At 37.7% G+C, this 22,771-nt stretch overlaps 2 protein-coding genes across 2 annotated transcripts; both read right to left on the bottom strand.

Moving 5' to 3' along the window:
* Positions 1 to 447: 447 nt before the first annotated feature.
* Positions 448 to 5,646, bottom strand: LOC309697289 (uncharacterized protein). Its single transcript, XM_082519089.1, has 7 exons — positions 5,305 to 5,646; positions 4,249 to 4,584; positions 3,890 to 4,030; positions 3,230 to 3,331; positions 2,875 to 2,909; positions 2,652 to 2,792; positions 448 to 2,203 (listed from the first exon to the last, which is right to left on the bottom strand). Exons 1-7 carry the CDS (start codon positions 5,342 to 5,344, stop codon positions 2,015 to 2,017), a joined length of 984 nt encoding a protein of 327 aa, XP_082375215.1. The 5' UTR covers positions 5,345 to 5,646; the 3' UTR covers positions 448 to 2,014.
* Positions 5,647 to 8,337: 2,691 nt separating this feature from the next.
* On the bottom strand, positions 8,338 to 15,130 carry LOC309697291 (uncharacterized protein). Its single transcript, XM_082519092.1, has 6 exons — positions 15,050 to 15,130; positions 13,386 to 13,721; positions 12,760 to 12,801; positions 10,387 to 10,485; positions 10,126 to 10,166; positions 8,338 to 9,239 (listed from the first exon to the last, which is right to left on the bottom strand). Exons 1-6 carry the CDS (start codon positions 15,087 to 15,089, stop codon positions 9,087 to 9,089), a joined length of 711 nt encoding a protein of 236 aa, XP_082375218.1. The 5' UTR covers positions 15,090 to 15,130; the 3' UTR covers positions 8,338 to 9,086.
* Between the last annotated feature and the right edge of the window lie 7,641 nt (positions 15,131 to 22,771).

Genomic DNA, 22,771 nt, shown 5'->3' with positions numbered 1-22,771 from the left:
GTGTCGGCGCATAAGGACGCTGTCATAGCCTGTCAACGACCTTGATTGGCTGCATATATAGGCATCATTGGCTGGACTATGGGATAAGGTGGCATCGTTCTAATCCCATATGGGAGCAGCCAGTCACTCACTGACTAACACTGCAAAACAGAATTGTTAAAGTTTTAATTTTAATTTAAATTCAGGTTAGATTTTTTTTGTGCACAACGCAGAATTTATGTGCGCAGAGACCGTGCCAGCAGTGCGCAATTGCGCACGTGCGCAGCTTAGAGGGAACATTGCTTGCATGCCATACAAATGTGATAAACACACACACACACACACACACACACACACACACACACACACACACTTGCGTTGTATTGTAGTTCTACAGTATGATAACAGGTCCTGTAGTTCCAACAGCTACATTGGAGAATAAATTGCCTTTCAATGCAGACACTGAAGAAATGTGTATCCAGACTTGGAGTATTTTTATTGAGAAAACACATGTTATGTACTTCTTTTGATCGTTCATTTCCTTGAAACACATCAAAATATTCTTACATTTTATTTATTTAAATAGTATAATCCTTCCAGTGAAATATTATTTTACAGCAACACTGTAAAAAATACATTAACATTGTTCAATAAAACATAAATCCATCCATCCATCCATCCATCCATCAATTCGCTTCCGCTTATCCTTGTCAGGGTCGCGGGGGGCGCTGGAGCCTATCCCTGCTGTCATAGGGCGAGAGGAGGGGTACACCCTGGACAGGTCGCCAGTCACACAGGGGCAGACAACCATTCGCACTCACTTTCCCTCGCACATTCACACCTAGTGGCAATTTGGATTATCCAATTAACCTATCCCCACATATTAAAACATAAATATAAAACCAATTTTAAATAAGAAAACGTATGTGCAAATGCAATATCTCAGAAAAATAATAATGTAATATTATTAAGATTATATAGTAATACGTATTTAGTTACTCTTAGTATGAGTGAATGATATGTGAGCCTTATTTAGACTGATTGGGACCTGATGAATGGAAAATCAAAGAATTACCTGATTATTTTTTTTGTACCTGATTTTTGTTTCTGAGAATAATGAGATCCACATAAGAGGACATTTGTTTTAAATTTCGATAGAACAGCGGCAGTATAATGTCCTCGTAAGTGGATCTCTGGCCCTTGTAGAGCAAAATTGGGTATTTTGGTGTCGACAACCCAAAATGTATTTTCCACATATGTGGATGTCAGGTCCTTGGAGGTTAGAGAATGTATATGAAAGATGGATGTAGCCACCATGACAGCTTGTCAACCACCTGCTTGTAGCAGGTCACAGTTTATTTCTGCTGTGATTTTATACACAGGTAAAAGTTGTTTAGGACCAGGATGGCTTTGGTGAGAGTAAACTGGAATAATAACATAATATAATAACAATTTCTTTGCTTTTGTTTTGTTTTGCAGCTTCCTTAATTTGTTTCTTTTTAGTATCAGTTTTTTCAGGTCTGGTAAAAAACAAACAAACTACTATTTGATTAAAATAAATGCTTTTAAAATGATTAACCATGCACACCGTTAGCCAAAGTTATGGAGCATGAGTTGAGACAGAATGGTCTTGAGGTAAACCTCTATCCAGACTGTTAGCCACAGTAAAAAATACAATTAGGGATCTCTAATAATGCTGCATGATTACAGACACAGGCTTGGTTATAGGATTACTATCTGGAAATCCAACAGCTAAATGCAATGTACTACTCACAGGTCAGTTTGCAGAGCTTTATGCAACTGTTTCATTAAATCTGTCCTACAGAGTTTCTATGGAAATATTAATGGGAATAACAGGATTAGTTTTCTGTTAAGTTAAACTAAACTATCAACTACCATAAAGAAACATTTTTAACCTGAGATTAACTGATTGAAAGCACATTAATATTTGCAATAAACAGAAAAGAACATTCAGTTTTGTCTGAATTATAATCACTTGTTGATCTTTGTGAGAGGTAAAGTGCCATCAACAGCATTAATACTGTTTCTTAACTGCAGAGTACAGAGGAGGTGAAGCATCTGTGGTGAGGTTGGAAGGGCTGGTATGTACCAGAGGTGTGGAATAGACGACTTCATCCGTTTTACTACAGGATGTGTTGTTGGTGGGAGGAATGTTGGAAAAATCCACTTCAGCATAATTAACTTTATTCATGTCGTCTTCAGCCTGAAAGAAAAGTGAGATCAACCTTCAGACCCTTAAAAACGTGTTTGTAATTAAATAAAGGTTTATGGAGCTACAGCCTGAGACATCATTCTTTCTTGTACACATAAGTTGTACCCACATTTTGAGTGTGAAATCTTTAAAAACATAACCCTCAGCCATGTTTTCTGAATTGCTCTTTAAGTTATATCTAAACAAAAAGTAAACAAATGTCTCGTGAATAAAACGAAAGTGTTTGTACCTAATAAACTGGACCCAAATCCTGTGCATTGAATTTGGCCATTTCTAGTCATTGCTATTAGCTGGCAGAAAGAAATGCAACAGTATATCCACAGGGCATAATAATAGTATAATATCCATCCATGACTACTGATGAATTACTTCATTACTCAGACTGGTTTGTCCTGGATTTGGACATCAGAGTTTAAAATAAGAAACGAGTTGTATCTACTTTGTTCTGAGAACAGGTGGTGAGGTTGTAGAGGTCGATGTTTTCAGCTCCATCTGGTTGGGGGCCTTTTGCAGTGGTGTAAATTGAAGACACTTCCACCTTCCTCTGTGGGGCCCCCTCTCTTATTTCTTGCTTGGCCCGGAGAAGGAGAATAAACCAGATGGTGGATACAAATAAAGCGATAATGAAACTCAGGTGTCTCACAGTTCCTAAAACTCACCCGTGTAATGTTGGCATACTCTGTTTCCACAGGAGGTCCTGAAAATGCAGTTCATAAAACAAACATCATTTAACATAATTGATAGTCTGACCTGTTTAAAGCCAGGCTGGAAAACTACTGACTTTGTAAGATATCTCAGCTTTTTCGTTAAGACACAATAGAATTTAAACAAAATGTACATGAGTCAGTTTTTTTATTCTGTCAGCAGCAGAGATCAGTGGGTGTTAAGTTCATACCTGATGACTAGGTCTGCAGCATAAGTTTAGATTAACTGTAATGTCGGGTTAATCTCCAGGAAATTAATGTGTGATGTGCGCTGTAAAGATGAAACACTGCTGTGTGTTTATTGTAGGCTCACCTTTGGGTTTAATGGCCTTCCTGTTCTTGTAGAAAATCAGCAAAGTTGCTGATAAGACGATGATCACAAGAACCAGAGTCAGAATCATGTAAAGCATCTTATCTGCACCTCAGCAGAACAGAGTTTTAGTGTTACTCTCTTAATCAATAAAGGTTAACTGATGCAACTAAAGACACACAAACTGTTACACTGATACTTGTATAAATTCATGGAAAGAAATCTGAGAAACTGCTGAGTGATGGACCAACAACATCTTTGTCTGCCACTAAGAACTCATGTAGTGAAACTCTAATGAAGTCAGGCATGTTCTCACTCAGCTTTTAATGCCCGGTGGTTTAAACTTCTTGAGTTCTTCATTCAGATGTTGTGCCATACTGCACTACTTTTATTTGATAACTTCGAAATTAAGCTTAAAATAAAATGACTCTTGTACTTTACTTTTTGTACTTTAATTCTATTTTAATGTGAATACTTTTTTTTCTTTTACTTCTAACAGAGTTGTGTATTTCTTCACCGCAACTGTTTTTAATTATACTTCAGGAATAATTCAAAGTGCCTCTTCCACTCCTGCTGATGTGTCATTAATGGACATGGATGAAGGTTCTTTGATAAACACGAGACTGATTCACACTCACACATTCACACGTGCATATATGATACCTGAGCCTGATGACAGTGTTTCAAGAGAGGTTGATGAAGGTGTGAAGCTTCCTGAACTGAAGTGTGTTGTTGTTGTTGTGGAAGCTGATAAGAGAAATGTTGATGTTGATAAAGGCTCATGAGGTGTTGGAGTGTCTGAAGCTGTGAGCAAAGAAACAATCAGAATAATAAAAATCCTGCTTGAAGCAGGTTTTCTGTCTGCTTGTGAGTAATAGGTGTTAATGTGTCTTTACAGCACAACTCATGAAACTAAACGTGTAGTGTAAATATGACACATGTAGGTTATTTGAAAGATATGGAACTGTGATCATTGAGACTTTCACATCTTCAGGGACATGAATAATATTTTTTTTACTCACCTCCTGTGATGACAAGCTGGAAATCACATGGTTGAAAACTCGTGTCCAGTGTGCAGCTGTACCGTCCTGAATCCGACTTGTTCAGCTGTGTGATGCTGGCATGCACAATATCCTTTGAGAAATAATTTTTTTCATATTTGATGCTGTATCTGCCTCTCTGGGCTGTGTAATCAGGTGTTTCAATGAGAATGTTTCCTTTTTCACATTTGTCTTTGCAGAACAATGTCTTTCTTCCAAGGATCACAAATTTGCATGTAACTGTGATGTTTCCTCCTTCCACTCCTTCATAGACGAGAGTTTCAGCGTTGGCAAGTCCAGTGTTTCCATCCTGCAGGTCTGTAGAAAACAGGAAGAATCAATTCTTACCATCATGTAAAACACTGCAGTCCAATGATAAAGTATTTTAAATAGATAAAACTGGAAACAGATACTTATACACTTTATTATAGTGCAACATTTAAAAGTACATCAGTTAAATTACATTTTTACTTGTCATTAGACTTTGTACAGACTTACACAGACCATCTGCTGAAAAAGACTCAGAATTAATCTCTTGAAAACCAACCTTTCATTTGTTTATGAGTTTATGGCAATTTGACGATGCTGCGTAAGTGTTGCCCTGTTGTTCTTAACTAGCTTAATAAAAACGTCATGGAAAAATGATTGTTGCATTACAAGCTCTGAATAATTCAGAAAGAAGGAAGCAGCACTATTTACTTCCATACAGATATATTAGTATAAGACTACAGTCTGCATTTTAACTGTCTGCGTGAGAAAAGGCAACCTTAAGTTAATTTTTTTAGACATTATAGAAAAAACATTTGACTGGAAACAAACTGAGATAAAACATTTCTGGGCAAGGCAGTGGGACGAAACAAAATTTGAGTGATCTTACACTATGTGTAACCACAGGAACAGAGAAAGACAGAAACAGTTTGTGGTTAAAACGGTTCAACAGGGAACAAAACCTAGAGGTCAACTTTCTTATAAGAAAGCAACCAAATAAACACCGAGAGGAGAGAAAATTAAATATGAAGAAGAAGAAAATTTACTTACGGAGGAAGATGACGCAGAACAAAATGTGACAAACTTTCATACTGATGCTCCGAAGAGTTCAAGCTGATTCTCTCCCTTCTCTATTTACAAGCTAGGAACTTGTCACTTCTCTTATTAATGTGCCCCTTCCTTAAAATAAACACTCCTCCTGTCTGCAGTTTTTCCACAGAGACATGATAAGTGTCTGTTTCCATTTAAATTATCCTCCAAAACGTTACTCTTTTGGTTTTCAGAGTTCTTTTTTGTCTCTACCAAAACAGACTGTATGGACTTCAATGACAATTTCTTTTAAATAATTGTCTGACAGTGTACTACTGCTTCCCTCAGTTCCTCCTCCATCCTCTTTCAGCTCACCCCTCCGTTAAGACCAGCCTTCATTTAAGTCAGCTTTCTCCTGATTGGCTTGTAAGCATGAGTTTGTAACGGCAGGTGGGTGGAGCTTCCTGAGCTGTGTGTCAAAGATTGCAACATCTAAAATATCCCCTCTAACTGACGTCATACACAGAAAAGAAAAGAAAAGAAAAGAAAAGAAAAGAAAAGAAAAGAAAGAAAAGAAAGACTGTCTATCAAGTGAATGCTTGGCTTTGCTTCACAGTTAGGGTGATCAGATGTTCCTCTCTTTGTGGGACTCGTAAGACTTTTATTATAGTCAGAAGACTTTCACGTGAGACAGTCTAGTGACCTGTCCACCTGTCCACTTGTGTCCCTGTGGGACATGCGAGGCTCAAGAATCCCGGAACCAATGAATAGTGCAAGCAAATTACTATTAGGAGGGGCTATGCGCTTACCTGCTGCTCTCTGGCAGGTAGGTCCATGCCCCCTGGGTTTTAAATCACCTTAGAACACACATGCATCAACACTACATATGAGCGGGTGGAGGGAGGTATGGCGTCTTCACACCCCCGTTTTCTGTTGCCTGTTGGGCGGGGGGGCTGGGAGGAGGAGTTGGCCGTCCGATTGGGGTCTGGAATGTGGGGCCTCCCTGCTGCTGCAGAGTCGGGCGGTCTGCTTCTCTCCACCCCAGGGAAAAGGGTAACACCACCTGGGTCTGGGTGCAGTTTCCCCCTCCAGGAGCAAGGGTAAGTAGACCTGGGGCTTAGAGTACGCGTGGGGAGTGCGATTGTGTGTACAGTGTCTCTTTATGTCTGTCTCCATGTTGGGTGAGTGCTGAGTAACTGCATATGAGAGCATGAGGGTGGGAATGGATGTCTGTATCTGTGTGTGCCTGTATGTTTGTGTCTATATGTCAGGTCGGGTATCAGACGCCACCTCTCTGGGGACATCTCCCCCCACCACTCCCCCTGCCATTGGCAGACGCCCTCAGACATCGGTGCATTGGTGGTTCTTTGTGTTCGGGGATGGGCATCCAGGTACGCACCGGCTCACTCCTTGGTGGCTTCTTGTCAGGGCCTGGAGCCTGGGGCTCGCTCGGGCTCCTTCGGGGGTGGGGTGCCCTCAGCCTCTCGACCTGTGGCTCGGTCACTCTGGCACAGCTGAGTGACTGGATGACTCCCCACACCCTCCAGCAGATCATTACATGAAGGAACCTTTTAAATACAAGTGCGCTCATGCTCACAGGTGTACACACGGGTGATCACACCCACAAACTACACCCTTTTTGGCTCCTACCTCAAAGCACACTGTGTTCTGTTGATCTTACGTGCTGCACAATAATATTTAATATTTAGTATTTACTGTTATATTCACATAGATCATCACAATGATGTTGTTTATTATATTGTTCTTTTTTTTTGCTTGTTTTCTCTTTTTTCTTTCTCAGCAGGTGATCCAGGTGATTGATATTTGTATTTTCTGTCTGTTTGTTTTGTTGGTTTTTGTTTTTTGCCCTTTATCACCGTCCCTCTTCCCCGCTGTTTTTCTTTCCCTCTTTCTTTCTCCCCTTTCTTTCCCCCAGTCAAGTCTGTCCCGTGTTTAGCAAGTGAAAATAAAATAAAATAATCAATTAAAGCAAAGGTGAAACAAATAGACCAATACGGCAAGGCTGGGATGGTCCATTTGGTAAAGTAAATCCGTTGGACTTCTTTCTTTGCCTTTAGACAACAATTCTGATGGCAAAAGAACCAATCAGGACAGGTGGGAAAAAAAGGCAAATGAATTACATCCAAAATTTTCATGATATTACAGGTTTTATTTTATGTTATTTCATTTTCAATATCTTTGTCCTTTTTGATATTAGAGAGTATAAAGTCACTCCCCTGAGGTTCAGATTTGTCCATTATGTTTATGTTTTACTATCTGGAGGAAAGTTACACAGATTTTAAATACAAAACATTTTGAATGCGTGCTAAGGCTGCTGGTACATCCTTAAAAAACTAGGAATAAATCAAGTGTATGAAAATAAACCAAGATAGTGTTACGAGTTCAAAATTGGGGATGGAGACAAGAGAAAAACCACAATAACAACACTGGTCCGGCCGGGTTAAGTCAAACGATGATTTTAATAGTCACACGCGTGGGAGATGGACACTGATGCAGACAGCCTCAGATCTCCAAATGGTGGAGCATTAATCAAACTCTTATAGCCTCTGGTGCCCCCACCTTATCATAAAAGCCTAAACATTCACATGCTTTTCTCTCACACGGCGCCTAAGCTACGACCTTGGCTCCCCGTTTATCTGCTCCTGCTGAGTTGGGGCAGAAAACTCCAGTATGCTCTGTTCTCTTCTAATCAGACAAATAAGGCGATGACTTTCTGCAAACAGTATTTCTTATAACATCATAAAACAATATCATTCATCCACAATAAATCAGCAGTCTAATGTAATGCAAATCAGTTTAACTAATGCAATAGTTATCAGCTTCTTCTAATTCAGGAGAATAATGCAAACTAAAACTACATAATAATTCACAATCTTTAACTAGGGGTATGACATGGCATAAAATAATATTATAATTTTACACTCCCCCTGATGAGCTCATTAGAATAATGAGCTCACCAACACCCTATAATCCAGCGTGGCCGGGTTCATCTCTTCTCACTCCTGAGGTCCTTTGTCCCCCTGATGGGCGAACCACATGCGAGATGACCTCTGTGTTTGCGCAGTTCAGATGTAAGAAAAACTATTGTTACAACAGTAGCCGGCACAGATGACACTCCCCAGTTCTCCCCCAGCTTTATTTGGTGCTACCTTATACCCTTCACACTTACTCAGCCTAGAACCTCTGTCCAAGGAGCTTTTAGCCTTTATTTTATTGCTGCAGTTACCAGTGTCGTCCAGTTGGTTTTGATACGCAGCTCAATCGTCTGGATGTCCGTGCCAAGCTCCAGTCTACGCTGCTGCGCCAGCTCTTCCTCTGTCTCTCCCAGCCAAGTCAAGATTTTTGTTCAGGTCAGAGTTCAGCTGCTGCCACTGCTGCTCGTTCTGCTTTGTTCTCATCACAATAAATCAGCAGTCTAATGTAATGCAAATCAGTTTAACTAATGCAATAGTTATCAGCTTCCTCTAATTCAGGAGAATAATGCAAACTAAAACTACATAATAATTCACAATCTTTAACTAGGGGTATGACATGGCATAAAATAATATTATAATTTTACAATAGTCTCTGACACTACTCCGTTACATTTCCTTGAACTCATAGTTGGTGCACTGTAGAGGAGTTTCCTGTCCTCTGCAAATGACTCATATCTGCCATCATTAAAAGTTGGCAGGCACGTGGACGTCTGCACAAAACCTTGAGCTCAAAGTCTGACGACAAAATCCGTGTCACTGAGCCTGGTAACGTAAACAATAGAAGTACTATTGCCATGTTTCATGCAGTCATTCAGTCTGACAGGAGCTCATGTCTGAAAACTGGTTATTGTGTCTGAGTGTAGAGTAGATTTGGTCGTGATCTCTGCTCGCCATATTGAGGCTTTGGTAGATCGAGTCTTCACATGAGGAGACTGGATGATAGCGTTCACTGAGACTAATCTGGGAAAAAAAAACAACAATAAATTAACTGAACTGAGAAGAAAAGACAGAAACACAACAATAGCAGTGACACAACAGACCTAAAGCTGATGACGTACTACAGGTCTTTAATGTCAGGATGGAAACAGAAGCTGTGTGTTTTATACTTGCTTAGTATAAAGAGAAGTGGTGTAAGTGGAGTTATTTATTTATTTATTTATTTATTTATTAGCAGTTTTTCAGTTTGCTCAGCTTCATAAAATGAATTTATTGTAACACAGCAGAGTCATTGAAACGCTGCTTTTGTTTTACCAACCAGACCTAAAAATTAATCTATTTCAAATGTAAAAGTATACGATGGAAAATGTCACTATTTGAATGAAAGCTGATCACTGCTGCCCCCTGTGGAGGACAAATATTTATTCAACCAAACATGTAAGCAGCGAAAAACAGTGAAGTCTTAATTTTTTTGTTTTTATCTTGAGTTTAGTTTCATACATATCCAGAAAAAACACATCTGCTTCTGAAACTACTAAATATGTTACTTTCTTGTAGTGTGTGGTTGCTGTCAGATCTCGTACTTGGGTTGATGGAAACAGCAACATTGTGACTAAAACACTAAGCTGCACGGCACAAAAGACCGAGATAAGCTGAGTGGGATTTAAAAAATCAGGTGATGATTCTTTTGGATTATTAATGTTCAAATTACAAACAAACAGTTTTTTAGTGTAGTATAATGTTAATGCATGTTAGGTACATGCTGAAGTGCAATATTACTTAAAAGTTTCCCATTAGATCAGCACATAAACATAAATTGGAAATCCTGATCTTTTGTTTCTTTCCAGCTCAATAGTACAGTTTTTTTTTTAAGATGACAAAGAGAGTAAACAAGTAACTGATAAGTCACCTCAGTCTGGCCTTGTTCTGAGTGTCTCCTGCTGTTCAGACCTGTAGAAAAGACAGAAAGTTACTATTAACTTTATTCACTGAATTCTTACATGTTTTTTCAGAACCTAAAACATTTTCAGCAAAGTGCATTGTGAGTGCTTTTGCCTGTTGGATATAAACTGTGACGTAACCTGGGCACGTCAGCAACCAATCAGTGGCAAAAGAAATATTTTGAATTAATGAATATCAAATGTGCAGATAATGTTGGAAGGTAACTCACCGAAAGAGCCACCAGCCCATTTTCTGTAGATAAGCAGCAGAGCAACAGGCAGCAGAACCACCACCACAGTTATACTTACAACCAAATGCAAGGAGAAACCTGGATGAAAGACAAGAGAGGTGGAGACGCACAGTTCCTGGTAAATCCTGGTGAAATATAAAGTGAAATACTATCATCCCTGATCACATGTGTAGCATTTGTGTGTGTGTGCATTTGATGCTGCGTTGGTGTTTTTGGATGGATGACTAGGCCTCATGTTTACTGGTTAAGAGCTTCTGTTAAAGAAGTATGATTTATTTTCCTTTTACTCTTTTTAAGGAAGAGCACAATTCAGTAAAAACATTATTGTTCTGTGTATGGATCATCCGTCAAGCAACTAAATTGAATAGAATGAATTCAATTAGGTGAAGCATGTTCGGTGCAGGTTACCGCTAGGAAACAGAAATACATTACAGGAAATAATCTATAAAATATAAACCACAACATAGTCCTACAGGAGCTCGTGAACTTTTCATGTTAGACACATGTTTGTAGACGCAAACGATTTTTCATGTTGAAATACTATCGTTCAAGTTTGGTGAATTTTCGGTGTACAAAAACAGCTCTTTCTTGACGCTTTCATGGTTTAGAACTGAGCACTAATCAGAATAAATGTTCTGAATCCTCACCTCATCATCTAGATCAGCGGTCCCCAACCTTTTTTGCGCCACAGACCGGTTTATGCCCAACAATATTTTCACGGACCGGCCTTTAAGGTGTCGCGGATAAATACAACAAAATAAAACTAGTGCCGTTACCGAAAAAAATAAGATTTATTCATAACACACGTAAAAAGACCCAGGAAAACCGAGTTAACAATAAAAACTATAATAAAATAACGCTGAAAAACGATAAAAACCCTGAAAACCATACATTTCACACCTGAGCCTCAACTCTCACGGCCCGGTACCAATCGACCGGTACCGGTCCTTGGCCCGGGGGTTGGGGACCGCTGCTCTAGATGTATGAGGAGAGGCAGAGCGTAATCAAGTGCTGCATTTCAGTAGGAGTAAATCCATGTAAACAGCTAAAGTATTTTTTTATAGTAGAGTCTAGATTAAAAAAAAAAAAAAAGACCACATTTTATTTTATGTTTTTGCAAATACAGTATCAATATGAGTTGAAGTGAAATAAAATGACACTTATATGGTTTAGTTTTATCTGCAAAGAAAACCTTCTAAAGATTTGTGAGAGAATATGATTCCTCTGAAGGCAGCTTTTGCAAAAAACAAAATCAAAATCAAAACAAAACCATAAAAAACAAAGAAACCAAATAAGTAACTGTATCTAAACTTCATGTGTATAAGACGCAGTTGTGCTTGAAACTGATGCTATCTATCAGCAGGATGATGCTTCAAACTCTCTTCTGCTTTTGGGTTCATGCTTGAAAATACAGCCAAAAATAAAATAAGTATAGTCACTGTTTCAACACCAACAACATGATAGAAATTGCCACAATACAAGAAGATTACATTTTCTAGCTGTAGATGCATATAGCCCTGACAGGACTCAGACCCACACTCACTCACTTGAGCTTTTCCTTTGTCTGTGACTGTTGTAGTGAAACGTGTATAATTATAGATAGAATTTATTTTTATCTTTTATCAAGACCACATGTAGTGATGCTCTGAGAAAGTCCCTCAAAGCTGTTGACATTTCATTTAACTGTTGTGCTGTTCACTTCATTACATCTATGTCATAACTTTTCTTCTTCTATAGTTTCAGCTTAATGTTACGAAATGTAATTTAATCCCACAATCCTAGAAAATTAGAAGCAAGTCCATTTTATAGTTAACAGACGTTAAAGTTAAAATCCAAAAAATATAATGTCCCTGTTTATGAAATAAATTGTATTTTTACTTTGATAATTCTGTTTTAGTGCCAATACTTTCATTTTCTGTTACTTCTAACAAAGTAGTGTATTTTTGTGGGGCGATCGTGGCTCAAGAGTTGGGAGTTCGCCTTGTAATCGGAAGGTTGGCGGTTCGAGCCCCGGCTTGGACAGTCTCGGTCGTTGTGTCCTTGGGCAAGACACTTCACCCTACTGGTAGTGGTCAGAGCAGCAGCCGCCCCTCTGTCAGTGCGCCCCAGGGTGGCTGTGGCTACATTGTAGCTGCCATCACCAGTGTGTGAATGACTGAATGTGTAAATCCTTAGGGACTAGTAAAGCGCTATACAAATACAGGCCGTTTACCATTTCTGCATTTTCAGTAATAAATCAGACCGGTGCTTACACAGCTGTTGATGTTTCATTCATGAACATGGATGAGGTTCTTTGACAGACATATGGATGGATGCACACTCCATTCACACAGACATGCACACATGACGTACCTGAGTCAGGTATTGTTGTTGTTCTTGTTGTTGTCATGGAGACTGAAAAGAGAAATAGTGATATTGGAAAAGGTCGTGAAGTGTTGTTTGATGGTGACGTGATTAAAGCTGCAAACACAGAAGCAATCAAAACTATAAGATTCCTGCTTGAAGACTTTTTGCATGAGAGTAATGGGGGTTAATGTGTGTTTTGCATGTGAAATGAGGATGTGATACTTAACATTCAGAGACTTCAGTGTGTCAACATCCATGCATCTCTTATTATCACAGATATTTTAAAAATGCTGAGAAAACAATGTTTAAATTTAGTTTGTTTAAATATATTTTGTAAATCTATTTTAATCCTCGTTTTTAAGACTAGTTTCACTGCATTGTGGTTGTGACATGGAAGTTCAAATTATTTCCTGTTTTTGTAGAGCCTGAAAAGAGAAATACTGATGTTGAAGAAAGTTGTGTTTGATGCTGAAATGATTGAAGCTGTGAACAAGCAAGTCTTTTGTCTGATTTTTCCCTGTTTGTTTGTCTGCATGCAAGTAATAACATATGGAGTTTATTTAAATAGAAAACAAGCTGAGAAGTAAATGTTGATTCAGAAACATGAAGAAGATTTTTTAGTAGAGACTCACCTTCTTTGACAAAGATCTTGAAATCACATGGTTGTAAAGTTGTGTCCAGTGTGCATCTGTACCATCCTGAGTCAGACTTTTTCAGCTGTGTGATGCTCACGTGCACGATATCCTTTGAGAAATAATTTTTTTCATATTTGATTCTGTATCTGCCACTCTGGGCTGTGTAATCAGGTGTTTCAATGAGAACGTTTCCTTTTTCACATTCATCTTTGCAGAACAATGTCTTTCTTCCAAGGATATAAAATTTGCATTCGACTGTGATGTTTCCTCCTTCCACTCCTTCATAGACGAGAGTTTCAGCGTTGGCAAGTCCAGTGTTTCCATTCTGCAGGTCTGTAGAAAATATGAACAGTTACCTGCAGTCTGAATAAATATTTTAAACTAAATTGAAAAGATGTAATTATTTAAAACAAAATAGCTCAAATTAGTTTCAATTCAATTTCACCTAAAATCTCTACTTTTACTTTTGAATTTGTGAACAGAAGTCTTCCAATTCTTCCTTACAGCTGCAAAAAGACATCAGCGTCAGGCTAAGCTCGAAAGCTTAGTTACAGGCTTAGTTTTGTTTGTGATGACTTCTTTATTTGCTTTTTGTGTATTTGTCTGTCAGATGAGGTTTTTGAAATTGTTGTTTAACACATGTTGTAAGGTTTTCAGTTTGTCACCATGAGGTTGTGCTGTTCCTTTTTAGCTTGAAAAAATTGTTGACACATTGACTTAAAAAACATGAATTTTTTAAGGCTTCATAAGGTCTAAATGGTGAGTCATTCAAAAAACTTTGAAGTTCTGTAAAATACTTGTAGCATTTAGTGATTTAAAAATACTGTTTAAGTCCACTTTAATTTTAATGACCAATTTACATTATTCATAATATATATGCTAAAAGTGCATTAAACTGTGTGCTTCTTGTCTTTATCATTTCATTTTTAACAATGCTGCAACTGGCTTGAACTTATTTTCAGGATGAAATATGAAAACAGAACAAAGCTGCCTGCAACTACAGAACAGGTGGTCCTCTCATTACGCCAAAAAGAAAACAGGCAACCAGGTTTTAGAAAACAAAATCAGTACACAAATAAGAGGGAGATGGTTATTTCTGAAGTTAGCATTAAAGATGAAAACATTCTGGAACAATAATATTCTTCAACATATCTGTGGCCTTAGAGAGACTAGGATCTGAGTCTACCGGTTCGTATTTATAGCCAATTCAATGAGTTGAGACAGGTTCTTCAAGATTGGGCAGTCCAGAGAAATAACAAGAAGAAAAATTAAACAGAATTCAACAAGGCTGCCTTGGAAAGATGTTTCCCTTCATAGGATTCATAGGATCATATCATCGTGTGATCAAATAAGACCTGATCTCCACTTCAAGGGACAGAAAATAATAAATAAATAGATAAATAATGATTCTGAAAAGAAATTTGCAATGCTTACATTTTTTAAAATCGAAATATCAAAACATTTTTTCTTCTGGATCTCAGGAGGATGTTTTCAACTTTAAACACCACATTGAAAAAAAAAACGCGTGAGTGATGAAACAGTATGCAGACAAAACTGTTTATGAGGAACAAAACTTACAGACGATCTCCTAAAAAACAAAGATAAAGGCCAGCGATGACGAGAACAGAGAAATGAGAGAAATGTGAGGTTAATTTACTCACTGAGGAAGATGAAACAGAGTAAAGCTTGACAGACTTTCATATCGAGGCTTTGGTGGGTTCATGCTGCTTCTCTTCCTTTTTCACTCACAAACAGGAACTTGTGTTTTTTGGGTTTTTTAAAATGATGACACTTCTCCTTCAAACACATCACACACAGATACACACTCTTCCCTTCTTCATTTAAAAAAACGTGGTCCTACAGAATCCATTTATTTATCCTTTTGGTTTTCTTAGCTTTATTTAGTTTCTACTGACACAAGCTGTTTGGGTTTAATTAAATTACATGTATGAATTTACTGGATGGCAGTATTGTAGTTTCATCGGGTCAAACAATGAACACAAACCCGTCAAACTGCAAACACTGCCTAGCAACTGTTTTTACTCTACAATCAAAGTTATTCTAAAGCCGTACTCAGCTGGATTTCTGTGAGTCTCAACACACAGTTCCTTAACTGTGCTGTAGGATATAAAATTCTGATATTTATACTGTTCAGCATTAATGGATTTCAATTCAGTCAAACATTTCTTAGAACCAAAGGGTTCTGCACAGAGAAAATTACCCCTGATATAGTTTTAATGAAAGTCTTTGTTTGTTCAAGATATAAATCTCCATATTGCAAAACTTATTGCTAGTTTGAGATGACGGTGCACCGCAGGCAGACAGACATGCATGTGGTCAAGACGAATACTAAGACAGGCTGTGACATTAAAACCATGACTTAAGCAAATAGGCCAACCTTCCCACAACTGCAACACTACCAGCAGCAGCCTCTTGACTTCTGCCCATACCAACCAGAGATTAGGCCGACACTGTGGAGCTGTGCAAATTACACTACTTTTATTTTTACCAGAACTTTAAGCAATATGTGTTGGCTTACCCTTAGAAACCTCTGCTACAAAAAATCTGATTTAACTGCGTGCAGCAGGTAAGAATAAGGACACTTCCTTCTTTTGTGACACGTCTGCTTGAGAATTTTCCTCATTTACTCAATAGCACAACTTTGTGGCAGGAACTTTTAGTCCACAGAGTTTTTATGGATCAGTATTTACATTCAAATTGCAGAGGTTTCTCCAGGGGAAAGCCCTTTTACCCGGCAGCCATACTGAAACATATCTGGGTACTTAGATGGGCAGATTGGGCAATTTGGGCAGTTATTTGGAATCATTGGACATGAACAGAATATCCAGTTAAATCTGAGAAAAGAAATTACTGCCTTCATACAGGAAAGAAAGAAAATAGAACCGGGTAAACAAGTTTGAATTTATTCTGGATTTTCTACACAACATCAAAAGTATACATACAGACTCAAATATATACTTACACTGACTTTAATTTTTTACCATCCAAGAAGGAGAAATGTATATTTAGACGAACTGGGAAGATCTCTTGGAACCATTTCTAAACAACTGCAGATTCCAAGATTATCAGTTCAAATAACTGTATGTAAGTAAAAGTTATTTGGATGTGTCAGCACTTTGCCAAGTAGCATCATGGTCTGGGGCTGTTTTGCTGTGGTACTGTACATCGCACAAAGTGGATCAAATAATGAAGACAAATGACTACATCCAAATATTTCAGCTTCACCCAAATCAACAGCTCTGCAGTTTAAACTTAAATTAAACTGGGGTGAAGCTTCAGGACCGTGATCCCCAACACAATTCAAAACAAGTTTTGGAAAAAAGCAAGCTAACATTACGCTTCTCAAATGACCCTGACCTCAATCCTACCAAATATTAGTGAGGTTATTGTGTACAGATATTATAGCCTGCAGTCTGTCTCAAATGACCCATGTATGGTCCCGTGTCAGACTTTTTCAGTTGTGCGATCCTCACATACAGAATATCAGATGACAGAATACATTTTTTTACATACTGAATGCTGTATCTGCCATTTTTAGCTGTGTTCTCTGTTGTTGCAATTAGGATATTTGTTTTTTCACATTTTCCCTTACAGAAGAACTTGTTGGTTCCAGAGTAAGAAAATTTGCATTTAACTCTGTTTTCTCCTTCCATTATTCTATAAGTGGGAATTACTCTATTGACTTGACCAAAGTTTCCGCCGTGCAGTGCTGTAGAAATGATGAACAATCAATAGTTAATATGTACCCTGTAATAAATATGTTGTTGAAATATTTTTGTGTACAATTAATTCACTTTATGTGAAAAGTCGTAACTTGTTCAAATTAGTTCAGCTGAACTCCCAATTTCTTACTTTACTTTGAAGGAGGACAGGGACAAGTTGCTTTGATAAACACGTGGATGGATCCACGCTCACATCACACCTACCTACCTGAGCCCGATGAATGACTCTCTGTCATGGTTGAGTCATGGAAGTTCAAATTCTGTGTTATTGTTGTTGTGGAGACTGATGTTGAAAAAGTTGCGAAGTGTTGTTTGATGTTGAAATGATTGAAGCTGTGAACAAAGAAAATATCATCTTTGTCATTTTTGTGTGTCTGCATGAGAGCAATGGGAGGTAATGTGTGTTTTACAGCAGAGCTTCGCATGTGAAATGAGGATGTGTTGCTTAATATTTAGAGACTTCAGTGTGTCAACATCTATGCAGTGCTATTTCTCTCATTATCATTCACATTTTAAAAAAAGTAACATTGTTGCTGCATCAGCTCCAAGCAGAAACCGGTTTGACAAACAGAGCAAATGACATTAACATTTAGTTTATTTAAATATGTTTTCTAAATCTATTTTAATCCTTGTTTTTAAGACTAGTTTCTAAGGTATATTTCAGTGGAATGAAAAGCCAAGTACAGGGGTGGATATTTCATTGGATATTCAACAACAAGTTAACCATTTCTAGGCAGAAAAACGAGCACGAGAACCACAGAAAATAACAATATACATAAGAAACAGAATATAATAACAATATATTTAAAACTATATAACAAATATATTAAAACAGTTTACCATTAAAATGTTTCATCAACCATGCAAAACTTAATGATTAATTAAAAGAAAACTAAATGACAGGGGATTTCTTTAGATCACCCTGTAATTCTTCAGCTAAGACACCTGAGTTAGAAAACACAAAGACTGCAGTCGTTTTTACACGCGTGGGCAGCAACTTCTGAGATCGGCACTCTGCGTCTGCCTGCGTAGTTTATTTATAGGTCTTAATGTCTGTGTGTGTGTGTGTGTGTGTGTGTGTGTGTGTGTGTGTGCATGTTCTCGGAAAGAGCTGCGGTTTATCTTCTCTACATCTATTCTCTAAAAACAGGAAGTGATTTAGTAGCTGAATAAGTTCATCACAAAGTTATTAGGTGAAAAGTCACATAGACATGTAGATTGCTCAGTAAACAGAAAAAAGCACATTTCATGAAGCTGATCAAATTATATAAAAAAAATCAAAACTCTTGACACAAAGACAAGTAACACCCAGAAAGCACAAAATTACAAGATTACAGCGATAAAGCAGAACAAAAAGTGACAGGCTCTCATGTTAAGGTTCTGATGGTTTAATGCTGTTGTCTTCCTTCTTCACTTGTAAACCAGGAACCTTTCACTTCTCTTAATGATGAGACCCATTCGTCAGCTCTGCATTTCTACTTATTTATTTATATTATATCTCATGTTTTCTATACCCTGAAAAGATCTCACGTTGTTATCCTCATCCAAAATCACACATGTACCTGAGTGCTGAAAACTAGAAATTGACTGTATATGTACAGTACAGAGTACTGTACTCTGTACTGTACAGGGGGTTGGGAAGCGCATCTGTAACCGGAAGGTCGCCGGTTCGATCCCCGGGCTCTCTGTCCTGGTCGTTGTGTCCCTGGGCAAGACACTTTACCCTACCGCCTCCTGGTGATGGCCAGAGGGGTCGATGGCACGATATGGCAGCCTCGCTTCTGTCAGTCTGCCCCAGGACAGCTGTGGCTACAACCGTAGCTTGTGATAATGTGAGAGAATGTGAGAGTGAATGAATAGTGGAATTGTAAAGCGCTTTGGGTGCCTTGAAAAGCGCTATATAAATCCAATCCATTATTATTATTATTATTACTGTTTTAACTATAATGATAATTATATCCATAGGAAACAAATGTCATCAGTGATATTTCAGAAAAATACAAACCCTTCATTTGTGTGCATTTTGTACTATTCAAAAATATCTCTATTTCTGTATATTGAGGCCAATGCACAATGTTACGTCCCTTGGCTTATGTGTCATCTCATGGAAATATGATGGACATTTAAAGACACTACACAGGGTAGTTTGTGTGTCAAATGTAGATAAAAATAGTGCAATGACAAAAACAAAAGTAGTAAAGTAAATGGTGAATAATTATTAAACTATTAAGAAGAAATTCTAAAGAAAAATAAGTTAACAAAGGAAGGCGTGATGTGGTTGTGAAGATAAACGTGATTAGGTGGAAATAGCACAGAATCAGCTGATTACGCTGTAGTACAAAAAAGTAGCAATGCAATAGTGAGTTTTGATTAGTCCTTAGCTCTCATTAATAATTTGCTTTTCTGAAAAGTGAACCCAGGGCTAACCTGGATGAGATGAAATCCTGCTTCACAAATTAATCGTTGGGTTTCAGAGAAACTTATTTTAGTGCCAGTGAGCTTTTGTTCTGTTCACCAGATGAAGCGTTACTTAAAATAACAACAAAATAGAAAACATCATGATGCAATCTCATAAAAGTCAAAACTAAATGTAGCCTTTTTATCAAAACAGCTTTTTTGCCTTCGAGTTGTCACATTCTTCTTATGTTGATGTAACTATATTTTCATTGGATTTCACAAGGAACGTTGCATTAAAACAATTCCCAATAGGAAGTTTGAATAAGCAGTCATCTAAAAATTTGCATGAAGTGAAAATATTACTCCAAAGAAAAAGGAAAAATATATGAAATTCTCTGATATTAAAGTCACAAACTTATGTGAACAATATAAAAAGTCAGTATAAAAGTCATTGCAAACAACACAGTTTATAATAAATTTTGCTGTCTTGTTGTCTGCACTATTATTAGACAGTGCTGTGGCTTTGTGATGCAGTTTGTAGTTTGACATTTGAAGGCAAACCTTTTTTTTCTCTTGTTCTTTCTACGCAAATTTGAAAGCTTGATTTTCCCCCTCCTCTTTTTGATTTTAAAAATTAGATTACCTGCACCAAACACGTATTCTATTTTCCAACTTTGCTGGTCTCATTCAGTCAAACTTGTGGTGCAGACAATTCATTTTTGTTAAAATTATGAATGCAGAAAAGGTGTGTTTGCATCCATTCATGAATAAAGATGGAAGTGAAAATTTGTTTTACGACACCACCGTTTCTGAGTTCTCATACATCGCCACTAGGTGGTGCCTTTTTGATCCATCGACTATGATGTAGTGCTTCCTCACTGGGAAAAAATACCAGCGTTGTAGATGCTGGTAAGGTTTATAGCTGGGTTATCACCACATAGAAGAGGGAGGTCTTGCAGTACAACACTGCACAGTCCTCTTCCATCTGACTTCACACAGAACCAGACGCTATACCATAAATATGTTTACAATAGCAATAAAAACTTCACCATGTGTTACAATACAGCTGCAGAGGGGAAAATAACCAGGCACAACAGGACCTGTACTACTACATTTGCACTAGAGGACAGTTTGTATTTATGAATTAATAGCAGAAACATGCATAAGTATAAATGTGTGTAAATGTTGGATGGAAACAATTTAGATGTAGAAAAAAGAATGAATGTCTGTGAATGGGTGAACGAGGCGTGTTGTATAAAGCACTTTGAGTGTTCAAATAGAGTAAAAATTGCTATATAAGAACCAGTCCATGTACCTTTATATATAAAAATATTCTGCAATCAAGACCATACAGTTAAAACTGTTGATGTTCATGTTTATTTTAATTAAGATTTAAAAATCAGGTTGAGCACAGTGAAGCAAACTAAAATAAGAACACAAAGATCCTTGTGCAAATCCAATAACCCACAGAACTGTGATATTGTTAAGATTATAAAAACAATTAACACAGTACTTTCAGTGTCTGTGTCAGTACAAAATTACACAAACAAGCAGGTTTGTGAGCAAAGCTGGGGGCCTATAATTCAATTTGGTGTTTTGCTCATTTATTTGTTTTTTTATGGTGGGTTGCATTTTGTTTCATCTGTGGATTTAGGCATCTTCACATTAAAGTCTAACATGTGGTTGGATTTGCTGGATTTGTTGAACCTTCCAAATCAGCTTCACTTTCAGGCCTGAACAATAAGACTGCGCCATGTATTATAGAGATTATGGGAGCCAAGTATGATCGAAAACACTGGATAATGAGGCAAGAAGAGCGCAGTCCCAAAAGCTTTATTAAAAGAATATTTTAAATCAATTCACCCATTTTTTTTTGGTTTTTTTTTGCTTGTTTACATTGCCAACAGAAAGTATACAGAAACTGTCTCTAGTGAACTTGTCTTTAGGGTTTTCTGACACAATGTTTTTGAGTTTTCTGCAGCTTTTCATGCCATTATTCACTTTTCAGTCTCAGTTTTGTTGGGTTAGGGCAAGAAATACATCACTTGAGGTAAATTTCTATATGTGAAAGAAGCTGTTTTGCTAACTCCATTTATGGATGTTTCTCCAAGAACAACCTGCTGACTGAGCTGAGACCACTGTATGCTCTCACACAGCAATGGATGTTCCATGTCAGTTGGGTTTTCCTGTATTTGTTAATGGAAAATACTCCAGTTTCCAAGAAGTATGCATGCAATTATCTGTTAAGTTAAAGTAGATATTACTAAGTAATTAAATAAATTAATCCGAGGCTAATAGTTTGAACATTCAGTTCACTTAAATAAGCAGAAAAGAACCTCATTTTCTATGAATTACGAACACCTGTTGATCTTTGTGAGAGGGAAGGTGCCATCGGCAGCATTAATACCGTTTTTAAACTGCTGAGTACAGAGGAGATGAAGAATCTTTGGTGTGGCTGGAAGGGCTGGTATATACCACAGGTGTGGAGCAAATAGCATCAGTTGCATTACGAGATGGAGCGCTGTTGGTGGCAGGAATGTGGGAAAAATCAACTTCAGAGTAATGAAGAGTACTTGAGTTGTCTTCAGCCTGAAAGAAAAGTGAGAACAAACTTTAGTTTCTTAAAAGCAATTTGAAACAAATTATTTTTTATAGATTTATTTAAGATAAGATAAGATAAGATAAGATAAGATAAGATAAGATAAGATAAGATAACCTTTATTAGTCCCACACGTGGGAAATTTTCTTTGTTACAGCAGTGGACAGTGCAAAGTTGCATAGAAAAATTAGAGAACAACACTGGAATAAGATATCAATAAGATACTGTACACAATAGAATAGAATAAAATAAAATAAAATACTACATACAATCAAATAAAATAGAATCCAAATGCTATATACAATTCAGTATAATACAGCGATGCCAGAAAAAGAGTAATGCACTTAGTGTTATTGCTATTGCACATGTGTGGGTTTGTGTGTGTTTGATCAGTGGAAGTCTTTGTTGTGGAGTCTGACAGCAGAGTGGACGAAAGACCTGCAAAATCTCTCCATCCCACATCATGGGTGCTGCAGCCTGCCACTGAAGGAGCTGCTCAGTGCTGCCAGAGTCTCCTACATGGGGTGGGAGATGCTGTCCAGCAGGGATGACAGCTTAGCCACCATTCTCCTGTCACTCATGCCTCTGGGTCCAGAGGGCATCCTAGAACAGAGCTGGCCCTCCGGATCAGCCTGTTCAGTCTC

The sequence above is a fragment of the Aulonocara stuartgranti genome (genome assembly GCF_965226115.1).
Source record: "Aulonocara stuartgranti genome assembly, chromosome: 20".
NCBI lineage: Eukaryota > Metazoa > Chordata > Actinopteri > Cichliformes > Cichlidae > Aulonocara > Aulonocara stuartgranti.
Note: the sequence above shows the minus strand (reverse complement) of the source record. Positions and strands in the feature narration are given on the sequence as shown.